Source organism: Canis lupus, chromosome 20 (assembly GCF_048164855.1).
Source record: "Canis lupus baileyi chromosome 20, mCanLup2.hap1, whole genome shotgun sequence".
Lineage (NCBI taxonomy): Eukaryota > Metazoa > Chordata > Mammalia > Carnivora > Canidae > Canis > Canis lupus.
The window spans coordinates 3,833,693-3,847,596 of NC_132857.1; the positions used below are offsets into that span (position 1 = coordinate 3,833,693).

The 13,904-nt window shown below is 39.8% G+C and overlaps 1 protein-coding gene across 2 annotated transcripts in view; it reads left to right on the top strand.

Annotated features, from left to right (window-relative positions):
- Window positions 1-13,904, top strand: part of RNF150 (ring finger protein 150) — a 241,575-nt gene that overhangs the window by 132,039 nt on the left and 95,632 nt on the right. For both annotated transcript variants that reach the window (XR_012012714.1, XM_072788276.1), the window contains exon 2: window positions 7,109-7,359. Coding sequence is in view for 1 of the 2 variants with exons in the window: in XM_072788276.1 (XP_072644377.1) it covers window positions 7,109-7,359 (251 nt within the window). In the remaining variant the exon portion in view is untranslated. The remainder of the gene's footprint in view (window positions 1-7,108; window positions 7,360-13,904) is intronic.

Below are 13,904 nucleotides of genomic sequence, written 5' to 3' on the forward strand. Positions count from 1 at the left end.
ACTATAGAATACCATTCTTTGGTAAAAAGGAATGAATCACTGATACATGTAACAGCTTGGATTGATGTTAAGGGCATTATGCTGAGAAAAAAAAAATAAAAGCCAATATTAAAGTTACATACTGTATGATTCCATTTATCTAACATCCTAGAAATGATAAAACTCTAGAGATGGGGAATAGATAAGTGGACATCAGAGGTTAGGGCAGGGAGAGGAGGGGGGAGGCAGTTCTTTTTGGTGATGGAATATTTCAATATTTTAATTGTAGTAATGATAAGAATGACTCGCAAGTGATAAAATGTCATGGAATTTTACACATAGACCTTTTAAAAATCTGCACATGCCCAAACTGGTGAAGTCTAAGTCCTAACATCTGGTTAATTTTATTGTGCCAGTCAATTTCCTGTTTTGATAATGCCCTGTGATATGTGAGATGCCACCACTGGGGGAAGTTGGGAGGTGCGTGCATGGACCTCTGGGTACCACATTTGCCAATCTTAGTCTGTAAGCATTTCAAAATAAAAAAATTTTTAAAAGGGGGGGAAAGTATAAAAATATAGCTAACAGAATGAGTGCCACCAACGGGATAATAGGAATCGCAGGAGAGAAAAGAAATAGGAGGGAATATTTGAATAAAGCATGAAGACAGATGTTTTAGAAATAAAGAAAATAATGCATACCTCAGACTGAAAGCATTTGTGGGGATGCCCGGGGGGCTCAGGGGTAGAGCATCTGCCTTTGGCTCAGGGCATGACCCCGGATCCTGGGATCGAGTCCCACATCCGGCTCTCGACAGGGAGCCTGCTTCTCCCTCTGCCTGTGTCTCTGCCTCTCTCTCTGGGTCTCTCATGAATAAATAAATAACATCTTTTTAAAAAAATGAAAAAGAAAAAAAAGAGTTTGTGTACAGTAATTTCCCCTTTACCCACACGGGAACCTTCCAGGACCCCCAGGGGATACAAACCATGCATAGTACCAAAGCCTATGTGCACTATGTTTTTTCTTGTACATAAGCCTTAAATGTATAAATTGGGTACAGTGAGAGAGGAACAACAGGAACTCCTGGTACAACAGGAGAGTTACAGCACTGTACCCTAAAGACGGTATGTGAACGCGGTCTGTCTCTTAGGGAACTTTACGTATTTGGGACAGTGGGAGGTGATAAAATGCCTGCATCTGCGTGACAAGATGAAGTGAGGCGAGTGACGTAGGCCTTGTGACAGAACTGAGGCCACTAGGGCCTTCTGGTAATTCGTCAGGAGGATCGTGGGCCTCCTACCGCGGTTCACCACAGGGGACTGAGACCGGGCTAAGGGGCACTGGGTGAGCTGCTGAGTACTCGCCAGTGGGCCGGCGACACTTAAGACACAAAGGCGATCCTCAAATGACTTCAAGGGGCTACCAGGAGGAGGAAAAGGTCACTTACAAAGAACCAGAGTCTTCATGACCTCGGACCTGCCCCAGCAACAGTGGTGGCAGCAGATAGAACCACCCACCACCAGTGCTCGTGCGGTCCCCCGTGGAAACGCAGTGAGGAGCAGCGGCTGTAGGAGACACTTGACCACACAGCTCGCAGGCAATCGGGTAGACAAGACAGCGGAGATGTGGAAAATCTGAACATAGTTAATACGCTTAGTCACTGAGGTATAGATACCAAACAAAGAACGGTTTGTGAGTATTACGTTTCTGCCTGCAAATGGAACATTCATCCCCCCAAAATGTATTCCATGGTTAAGGCACAATATCAAGAGCTGATGTTCCTTGACCGTAATGAAATAATACAATAAAAATAATTACATATGGATAACTTTAAAAATCACATGTGTTTGGAAACTGAATATACTAAATAACCCTTGGGTTAAGTTGAAATCTGCTTCAGAAATTTTTTATGTCTTTCAGAGAACCTTTATTGTATGGTTTTCTTCAGAGGGGCTAGTGTTTATGAGCTGTACACTCAGCTGTTTTATGACTTCTGCTGCTAGTATGTGCAGACCACTTTTTTCCATTACATTTTCTGGTTAGATACTACCGGTGTATAGAAAACTCTTCATTTTTGATGTGGATCTTGAATCCTGTATTTACTCAATGCTCTTCTAATTTCAAAATCCACATTATCTTGGCTTTTCTAGGTGGTCATGTTCACTCTTCCTTTCCAGGATTTACACTCTAGTTCCTATATCTCTTCGTGCCGGATATCACTTCTACTTAAAATGTTGGCTCCTCCCGGTCTTATTCATGATTTGAATTGGAGAACTTGTAGTGTCGTGTCCTCCATTTAATGTGTTCCTTCTGGAAGATCTTTATCTCATTAAGGAAATTTCCTTATACTATTATTAATAAGAATCAGGAATGGAGACCATCCTTAGCATGTGGGTTCCTTCTCTAAGAAGCTGGCCGCTCCGCATCTCTCTAGCTTAAAACAGGGAAAAGGGGAAACAATCTGAGGAACACATACTCAGTCCTTTGTGGGTAGGAGCCTGGAGTGGCAAACATCACCTCCATTCACATCTCATTGGCCAAATATTACTCACATGGCCACATCTAGTTGCCAGGGAAGTGAGAGATTCACTTTTTGTTGGTCAACCTGTGCCTCGCTAAAACACTAAGACTATAGACAATTAAGAAACCAGATATTGAAGGACAGCTAGGATCACACAAGGCGGTCGTATGCTTTGTTCCTTTCATTTGTTAACAAATTAAAAAGTATTAATATATTGTCTAATGTTAAATCACCCTCACATGCCTTAAATCCCACGTAAAGATTCTTTTACTGTATTGTTGGGTTCTATTTGGGAGTGCTTTATGATTTTTACGTTTATTTTTACGTTTATGTTTATTAAAAATAACTTTAAGTGGTACTACTCCACATTTATATGATATCTTGCAGTTTTAAAGATCAGTTGCCATACATTGTGACACAAGAAGAGATGATAATCAGGAGCTGACTGAAAAAAAAAACCAGTAGATATTAAGTATATAAATAGAAAACATCTACAAATGGAACACTGCAGCCTTTTCTTCATTATTGCCTAAATTCTAAAAGGCCCTCTGTAGAGAATAGAGAGAATTGAAAACGGGTTTTTGATCACATGAACCTCGGAGGGGTTTTATCACCCTCGGAGATGCGCGGGCAGGATTGGGGCAGGAATGGGGCAGCCGCTCCGTAAAATGCTAGCATGCTGCTGGTGCTCTGGACGTGCTTCCGATGCAGTGTTTAAACAGCCTGGTTTTGAATTTACAAGTCAAGGGTTTTCTGGTTATTAAGCATTTCTCAGCTCTCTGAACCTGTGTTTTGATCCTTTACTATCTGCATACACCAAATTAGATGATGGCAGTTGCGCTCTCTCCGGAAAGGAAGCACTACAAATACAGCGGCTCCTGCTCTTTGGCCGCCGGGTCGTGTGTGTGCGGGGCACACGGTCTCACAGGGCCGAAGAGCTTTTCCAGAATACACCATAATTACATAATAGCGAGTGCTCAGAAGTATAAAGTGCCTGTGGGAGGAAAATAAGTGGTCAGCTGACATAATTTTGCCAAAGAGGCACTCCGCATTGGCGTGACTGGGCATCACGGAGAACACAGAGTCGCCCCAATAGCAGGCAGGGCCTCTTTGCAGATTCTGCCCCCACAAAGTAGGCTTCGTGCTAGTTCCCCTCCCCTGAGCCCCAGAGCCTCCCGATGTCCTAGATCAGAGCTACTCGGGGCAGCCTGTAACCGAGATGCTCAGGCTTTCAGCCTCTCCCCCGCCTCCCCCTGCTTCCCCCCCTGCCTCCCTCGCTCACGCTCGCAGAAGCAATGACAGGACAGTCAGCCTGGGGAGAAGCTGCTGCCTTCCCCCGACACTGTGGCTGCACACTTCAAGATGAAGCAAGGATCAGACAGCTGCCTCATTACATTGCTGCACGTGCCTCGTTGGAGCATCTAAGACCCCGTAGTAGCCTTGGCCCTGATTTTGTGCATTGATGAGACTGACCAGATAATTCACGCAGATCCACTTCACTGTACTGGTTTTGGATAAACCTACGTGCCTGAATTCTTAGTGACTATTTCTGTTGGGATAAATGCATACCCTTTTTACCACGCACAATAATCCATAGCCTAAAGCACTTGGAGAAATATCCAAAAATCCATTTTTTTTTTTTTTTTTACCACCATTAGCCCTAGAAAGATGAATAAAGTCAAGGTCTAGGCGAATAGGACTGCTCCACTGCCATTTTCACTGTTTCCCCTTCCAGCAGCTCTCCTCTTGTCCTGAAGCTACACCAGGGGTACAAACAACACGGGCAGGGTTAACTAAGCACTTAGGTTTAAATGCTTTAAAATAGTTAATTATACTTTACCCTACAGGCAGAGACAGTTTTCTCAAGTCCCTAAAAATGGATGATGAGTGATTTAAAACTTTGTGGATATCCAAAACTTGATAGCCTATTTTTATTTATTTATTAAAAGATTTTATTTAGGGCAGCCTGGGTGGCTCAGCGGTTTGGCACTGCCTTTGGCCCAGGGTGTGATCCTGGGGTCCCGGGATCGAGTCCCACATCAGGCTCCCTGCATGGAGTCTGCTTCTGCCTCTCCCTGTGTCTCTGCCTCTCTCTCTCTCTCTCTTATAAATAAATAAAAATATTTTTTAAAAAAGATTTTATTTATTTGAGAGAGAAAGAGCATGAGGGGGAGGAGGGGGCAGAGGGACCAGCAGACTTCCTGCTGAGCACGAAGCCCAGATGGATGGAGATGGGACCCACTTGGGGCTCTATCCCAGGACCCTGAGTTCATGACCTGAACCGAAGTCAAGTGCTTCACCAAATGAAACACTCGGTGCCCCTGGTTGCCCACTTTTTAAAATGCTGAGTTGAGGTTTGACCTTTCACTGGTAGCCTCCATGGTCTTTTAAGTATAATCAGATAGTAGGAAAATTGTTGGGAGGAGAGTTACTGAAGACCAAGTTAGGCCACCCGATGAGAAATATGTTAAAAACTGCACAGCTAAAGCAGGCTGAGATAGGTTTGCAAAAGATAGGTCAACCTTACTGTAAAACAAAATCCGAAAGTAGATATAAACATATATGAGAATTTAGGGGAAAAATAAACTGCATCTTGTCCATCTCCTCTCTGCCCATCACATTATGAAAGCTCAATAAGTACTGTTTTGTTACGAAATCACATTCGGGTTAAGATTTAAATGTGAAAAATTGTGTTTTGGAGAAGCAATTTTCGATGAGTACTTCTATTAGCCTGAGTGAAGAAGAGCTTTCTGAGCAGAGAATCAAAACTGGAAGCCATAAAGGAATATATTATAAAATTTAACTACTAAAAACATGTAAAACTTATCTATCATGGTGGGATAGTATAATTAATGTATAGGACTGAATTGTCAGATCACTGTGTTAGACCTGAAACTAATACGGCCCTGGATGTCCACCACACTTCAATAAAAATAGATAATAAAAAGGATTGAAATAGATATGGAAAATGTGGAGCATGTGCAAGTCTGAGCATAAAGTCTCGTAAATAACCCCAGGACCTCATCCTCAAAAATCTCATTCTAGAGTCATGAATAGACATGCTTTAAAAATACAAATAAGGAAGTAAAATAAATGAAAAATTATTTATCCTACCACTGCATAAATTCCTATAAAATAGCTACAGCCCTGGCATGAGCCTCAGCAGCCCAGATTAGTCCAGTATACACAGATCATATTTCTGTATAGACAAAACCTCTCAGCAGCCTTAATCCCTCACAAAACCTCAGACCACAGGCACCCATTAGCCAAAGTAAACATGAAAGGAGACGGAGCATCCGAATTGTCAGTAAATTCAGCAGAATTGAAATTTAAGCCGTCGGTTTCAGTAATTCCCAGAAATAATAGTCAAATCTACATATTCCGTGGCTCTGTGATTTTTATAATTGGGCCAGTACGAAAGCTTGAGGCATATTTAAAAATATGCGATTGATGTAGCACACAGAGGTCCCTTTGTACGAAGTTGGCTCTTAAGGTATTTATTCAGTGAAATACCAGCGAGGAATTTAGGATTGAAAACTTGCATAGAGATCAGGGTAGAGTGAAAGCCCTAAGCAGCCCCTAGGAGCTTGCAGCGCTCCGAGCGGAGGTACTCTGGGAGCTCCGTCTAGCTGACTGGCCCTGGCACGTGAACAAAGCCCCCTGGAAACAGCGCCAGTGGTGTTTAATCTCGTGCCGAATCGCATCTACAGCATCCTAATTGCAAATTTGCTCCTTTTAATTTGCAGCGACCCCAGGTGAGGGCTATTTCCATAGAGAAGCAGGGCTCATGAAGAGCCTCGTGGGCCTGCACTGGGGGGATCCCAAGAACGCATCCTGGTGAAATTGCGATTAATAGTCTAGTTCAAGTGTCAGCCACAGTGACACGCTGAGTCGATCATTTTCGAGCTGGGGTCACACACTTACTACACTTCCTGTAGAGGCCCCAGAACTCCTCACTGAGAGGCTGTGCCTCCTACATCGTCATCAAGGACACGGACAATAGCCCAGGATAACTCAGACCCCCCCCCCCCAACACCACCACCGCCACCGATTGCTACTTCGGCTGCAAACTACCCAGTAATGGGCATTGTGGTAGGAGTATCTGGAAGCTGAGGTATCATAAATTTGAAAAATTATGTGTGGTCTCCATCTTCCCTTTGCTGAGTGTGAGGATACCCGAGCTGTTTACGTCGAATTAGATGAAATAAGCAGAAACTAGTTCTGAGGCCATGATTTTGTGTTTACGGCTCATCAAAAACCCCATTCTGGCTTACTCTGGGCGCTCCGTGTAGGAGAAAACTGCCCTAAACTGGCAGAGCTCTGTACTTGAGCAGCCCCAGGGCCACCGGATCGGGGGGAGAGGGGGTTCGCAGACAGGTGGCCTAGAACTGGGCGTTTTGGGGGCAAGGTGCCTCTTCCTTCCTCGGGGCTCTGCAGGGTGCCACGGAGAAGGTGGGAGGGCTCCTGAAGTCAGCAGGTTCCCTCTGGTTTAGCAGGAGCTCAAGGAGCAGAGCATCTGCCCCCTCCTGGCCCTCCAGTGCTCGGCTGATTTCCTCCCTCTCTCGTCCCCTTGTCCTTGTTACCCTCTCCTTGCCCCTGTCCCAACAGGCGTAGAAGACATCGTGGCAATAATGATCCCTGAGCCGAAGGGGAAGGAGATAGTGAGCCTGCTGGAAAGGAACATCACGGTGACGATGTACATCACCATCGGGACCCGGAACCTGCAGAAATACGTGAGCCGCACTTCGGTTGTGTTTGTCTCCATCTCCTTCATCGTCCTGATGATCATATCCCTCGCGTGGCTGGTGTTTTATTATATCCAGAGGTTTCGATATGCAAATGCCCGGGACAGGAATCAGGTGAGTAGCAAAGAGTTTGTTAAAACTTAAAAATTATTAAAGAAAAAAAATTATTAAAGAAGTAATGCATATTACTGTATAAATTTTGGGAATCACAGGGAATACCAAGATAAAACCCAAATTATCTCCCCACTCGAGATAAAGATTCTTACCACTGGCCGTCTAGTTTTTCAGCTGTGTGCCAAATATCCGTGTTTTGATGTTTTCCTAGTATTGCTCTGTAACGTGGAGGCACTTTGTCTTGTCACACCTTCCTGTGTTCGTTTTGTGGACACTTATTTAGGCCCAAAATAAAGGGAGAAAGGGGAGTGAGCTGAGATCATGCTAATAGTGACAACATTGTGTGGGAAGAGCCAGGGTTTTCCAGCGAATGGAAGAAGAAAAGAGATAAAAAATAAAAAACTTTTAAAGAGCAATTAATTTAAAAAATAGAAATAAATAAATAAATAAATAAATAAATAAATAAATAAATAAATAAATAAATAAATTTTGGAACAGATATTATGTACACATGGTGTAAAATGCAAAAGGTGTAAGATGGTGTGCAGTTAAAATAATGGCGTTCTGGTGTCTGTCCCTCAGTTATCCAACATCCTCCTGGAATATCTTCTCTTCCAGGGATATTTTATGTGCTTCCAAATGGCCATTTTTAAACAAATGGTAGCACACTCAACTCTGTACCCTTACTTCTCACTTTTGGAATTATTCATTTCCACACTCAATTCAAGCTGCCTTCTCATTTTTAATGACTATAAAATTCCACTTCCTGCATACTTCACATTGATTAAACTGGTTTTGATTGATCAACATGTTTTCTCCTACCCAAAAAAGAAAAAAAAAAAAAAAGTAAATGTGACACTAAGCACATTTGTGGATATATCTTTAGGGTAAATTCTGGAAGTTTAACAGATAGGGCAATGGTATATGTATTTTAAACTATGATAGATACCGCCCAAAGTCTGCCAAAAAGGCTGAACCAATTTTTACATTAACTAGCAACATATTGTTTATGCTAATATAAACAAAGTTGTTATAATACTGTTTGTACTAACATACACAATAATATACCAGTTATACTGTTTCCCCACATCCTTGACAAAAGAATGTTAGGGCTTTTGGCTGCGTGCAGTTTGATGTTAAACATGGTATCACATTTTTCTTATCACAAATAATGTTGACATCTTTTCAAGCAAAATAGAAAAAGTGAGTTTTTTTCCTCTGGAGTAGCTACTGACCATTTTCAGTTGAGCTGTTGATCATTTTCTTCCTGATGTGTGTAAGTCAAAGAAATTGAAGAGAACACTATTAGTCAAAGGAATTCACCAACATAAGATTCAATTTATCTTCTTAATTTGTCATTGCCTTTGATTTATCTATGGGTGTGCTTCTTGCCATGCCGGAACTTGGAGATTTTACATAAATGAATTTATCTTTTTATATAACTCTTGAGTTTTGTATAATAAGATCTTTCATAGCCCAAGACTGTAGAAAAAAAGCATCCTCTCATATTTCCATCCACTACTTTTTATTTCACTTTTATGATTACGTCTTTAATCTACAGAGAACTTTTCTCAGTGTAAAGAATCAAGTAGAGAGCCAACATTATTTTATTGCAGATGGCCTACCTACGAGATTTTATAACTGGTATTTATTCAGTAATTAATCTTCCTGCCCGTCATATGCAGTGTCCCCATTCAGCATATACTAAATACCCGTATGTATTTGGTTTTGCTTCTGGGCCCTCAATATTATACCATAATCTGTCCATTCACACTCCAGTACCATACTACTCTGAGTGCTTCAGCACTTTTATATTGTCTCATATCTCTTCATGCTAATCTTCCTTTATTATTCTACTTTCACTTTTTTATGTCTGTTTTTATATAAATTTAGAAACACTTTTATCTGTTTAAGTTTATAGGATAATTTATAACCTTATGTTGTTGAATCTTCCTTAGTATATGTTTGCCATCTATTCAATGATTCTTTTTGCCCCATACTAGCATTTTTAAATATTCTTACTTTCAAAATAATAATAAATAAATAAATAAATAAATAAATAAATAAATAAATAAATAAATAAATAATTCTCACTTAATCTTACACTTTTTTCTTATGGTTATTCCTAGGTATTTAATAATTCTGTTATTATAAATGAAATATATAGGAAGGATTTAGGGTTTTGTATTTTTACTTTGTACATTATTATAATGTACATATTTTATACTACACAATTTTGTAATTTATATATTTTATAATTGTAATAATTTTATAATGATTATGACATGCCTTATTATCATCTTAATTCTAATGGTTATATTAAATAGTATTATATGTAGGCATGTTCTAAGAGTTCTGTATATACTGCATACTTAATAGTCTTAATAACCCTGTAATAGGATTTTATTGTCTCCATTTTATAGAGGAAACGAAGAGGTTAAATAGCTTGCTCAATGTCACACAGCTAGTTATTAATAGTCCGTAATTGAACCAACAGCAGGGCTTCAGAATGCACGCTCTTAACCACTATACTGAAGTATTTGTGATTGTTTATATTAGTTTATCAGGATTACATAAATAATATGCACAGTCAGTGATAATTTACTTCTTTCAGTTTTTAAGCCTTTTTTTTTTCTGTTATCTAATTTCATTGGCTTGTACCTCCAGAATCAACTAAAGTAGTAGGGTAACACTGAATATATTCCTCTTCATTAAGCATTTATTGGGAACATCCCGAGTTTAATGGGATTTTTAAAAATCATTTCTCCATTTTATTATTTTCCCCTATAGTTTTCTAGGTTGAGATCTATATTTTTCATGTTAAGTAAAGGTCAGGCTACTCTTATTTCATTCAGAGCTTTTAGTCAAGAATGGAGATTTAATTTTAACAAATGCCTTTCAACAGCTATGGTCTGAGTTTTTTCTCTTCTGTTAATAGGAGTGTATTATTGTGTTGCATTTCCCAATATTAGGCCATCCTAAATCTTCCATATATACTATTCTTCTAACATATGCTAGATTGTATTTGTATTTTGTTTATTTTTTACCCTGTTTTTCATATGTGAAATTCATCCATAGTTTACATTTCTATCATGTTCAGGTAACAGTTATACAGGCTTTTATAAGGAATTTGCAAATTTTCCTCCATTTTTAGTAATCCAGAATGGCAGTGTCCAACATGATACTCACTAGCCATGTGTGACCGTTCAAATTTAAGTTAATTGTAATGAAATAAAATTTAAAATTCTGTTTCTGTCACACCAGCTACATTTCAAATGTCCTATATATGTACTGCCATATGGTAGCCATTCCCATCATTATAGAAAGTCCTATTGGACAGCCCAGCTCAAGAGCATTTTAAATAGGACTGGAATTAGCTGATTCTTAAAGTATTAATAGAAAGTTTCTGCAAGCCAGTAAGGTCTGGATTGTTGTTTAAAAAGACAGCTCTTTGAATTTTCCTATTTTATGACAATTGGTTTGTTTAAATTTTCTATAGCCTCTGGAACAGTTTCTAAAAACATTGTTACTGCTTCTTTCCTGATTCTCAAAATGATATGTGCTCAGTCTAATAAATTTTTGACTTCCAAAAAAATTACTAAAAGAGAAGACAAATCACCAATTACCCTGTGAAATAGTTAATAGTTGAGTATCTTAACCTTTCAGGTTTTGCGATGACCTAAATATATATTCAGTAAATTTACATGGTCATTGCATAAATGCCTATGAATGAGACACAAATACACATGTAATAAGTACATGTAAACAAATATACAATCTATTTTTAATTAATTGATAAGCATTTTCCCCTGCCATTAAGTAATCTTTAAAATATGATTTTTAGTGGTTATATAGTAGTCCAGTTCCACCACTTACCAAACATGGGCAAGTTACTTAAGCTCTTCATGCTTTGGTTTTCTGAACTGAATAGGAATATGCCTTCATCTTATGATTATAGTAAAAAAAATTTTTTTTAATTTATTAATGAGAGACACAGAGAGAGAGGCAGAAACATAGAGGGAGAAGTAGGCTCAGGGAGCCCAATGTGGGACTCGATCCCAGGACCCAGGGTCATTCTGTAAACCAAAAGCAGACGCTCAACTGCTGAGCTACCCAGACATCCCGATTATAGTAAAAATTAAATAGATTAATGTATATTATTTTTAAAAGCCTCTGAACATGATTCTAATCACTTTTTAAGCTCTCAATGAATGGCATACATTATTACTATCATAGAGATTCCTTGATGACTACTTACAAATCCACTTTACCATTTTTGTTGAATAAGCTGGAATTTAAGTAGATACCACCAGTCAGACACAAGGCAGTGAAACCCTAGAACTAATATGTTCAGTTTCACTGGTTGCTAAAGTTCATATATAAGGAGACTATACACATAAAGCACTTATAATTAAGATACCTAGCTAATTTGATAATGATAAATAAAAATGATAACCCTAAATTTCTGAGTCTACAGATAATCCAAGTCGTCATTAAGCAATTGAGTCAAGCATGAAATTTTAAGTTTGAATTTATTAGTTGATCACTTATTTCAATCATCAATTCACTTTATACAAGTAGATAAAGTTTGCACATCTCTAGGAATAAGCATACTCTGTGATTTATGGAAAAAGTTATTTGGAAGTGGATGGTGTGGAAATGGTTCATAGGGCTTAAGTTTTTTTACTTTGCTCCCATTCTAGTAACTTTCCTTAAATTGCAAGATGTTACCCTCAGGGTCACTCAGCGAATTGGGATCATCTTAAAAGTTAGCAGTGTCCTGATCAAAATAGGCACAGTATTTTGGCCCTTTGATGGATGGGATAAAAACATATAATTTCCTGTAGAAAAAGATTTCTGTTTTGATGGACAGTGCTGCATTCCATTCAATAGAAAGCTTCAGCTGGGCAAGCTATGGCTATAATAAGCCTCAGGTTAACTTAAGTCATTTATTTTTATTTAAGCATTACTGTCCCTTCAGAAAGATTGACTCTCAGGTTAGATGTAGGCTCACAGCCTAAAATGGAATATCAAAGCCTTAGGCTTGCGTTGGTAAAGTATCCAACCATTCAGGTACGTGCGTGAGAGACAACTTGAACTAGGCAGGTGGGCCCTCCAGTCTCTACTTGGCTTTGTGCAGATCACAGCTGAAGGACAGTCACCATCATCTTACATGATAACTAGCCCTCATGTCTTACTGTGCCTGGAGAAGGTCATTTCAGTGCTGTTTCCCACGGAGTAAGACTTGCTAGATAGTCTTTTAAAATATTTTTTTAAATTTATTTGAGAGAGACAGAGGAGCAAGAGCAGGGGGAGGAACAGAAGGAGAGGGAGAAGCAGACCCTCTGCTGAGCAGGGAGCCCAGTGAGGGACTCAGTCAATCCCTGGATTCTGGGATCATGGCCCGAGCCAGCCAATGGAGCCACCCAGGCACCTGCTAGATATCCTTTACTTTAGTAGCCTCAGACCACGGGCTTTTAGATGGCGACATGGAGACCAGAGGTACAACCAGAAGGGGAGAGATGTGGGTGGTGAGCCACATTTCCTAAAGCGGTGATGCCAAGATAAATCTAGTGCAAGGTAATCGTCGTAGACACCAGCTTTGGAGTTAGACAGATGGGGATTCAAATCTGCCCTCTGGCGATCCCTGGTTGTGTGGCTTTGCACAGGTTAGGTACTTTGCCTTCCTATTCCTATCCCTCCTCACATGTAAAGTGAGATTGATCACATGTCAGCCCCATCCAAGGAGTATTGAATGAGAAAATGTTAGGCAATTGTTAACTGGATCACCTTGAATAGATAAGGCAATTCTAAAGGAAATAGTATCGCCCCCCCCCAAAAAAAAAATTTAAAGAGCTCAATTCTTATATAACTCACAAAGAGTTAAATCTAGATATGGGTTTTTAGCTCAGCTGACATGGTTTGAAACAAAATGGGATCTTTTTCCATCTTTTCTCCAGAGTTATGGGAAAAGGAAAGCATATAAATAGACTACAGAGAAAGAATCTGGCTTTCTTGAGGATAATTCCCCATGCAGCAGTGGTTTCTAATTAACAGTAATAGTGTATCCATACAGTTAAGAAAAAAAAAAGGCAAAATAAAAGGATGTGTATTTTTGTTTAGAATTTATTTATTTATTTATTTATTTATTTATTTATTTATTTGACACAGAGAGGGAGAGCACAAGAGGGGGGAACAGCAAGCAAAGGGAGAGGGAGAAGCAGGCTCGCAGGGAGCCTGATGTGGGGCCCCATCCTACTACCTGGGGATCCTGACCTGAGCTGAAGGCAGATTTTTAACCAACTGAGCCACCCAGGGGCCCCAAAGGGGGTGTATATCAACCTCCCTTTCCTCCAGTTCTTCCCAGAGGCAGCAACTCTTAACACTTCCTTTTCAAGTCTTCCAGAAGTTTCTGGGCTAGATGTAAGAAAAGGCGTTTTTCACATTTGTTCCATAGACAAGGACTCTGCGTTTACATAGCTTGCATCGTAGTGACATCAACAAGCAATACACCTGAAAACAGGGAGAAACCGGCTTGGAGGCTA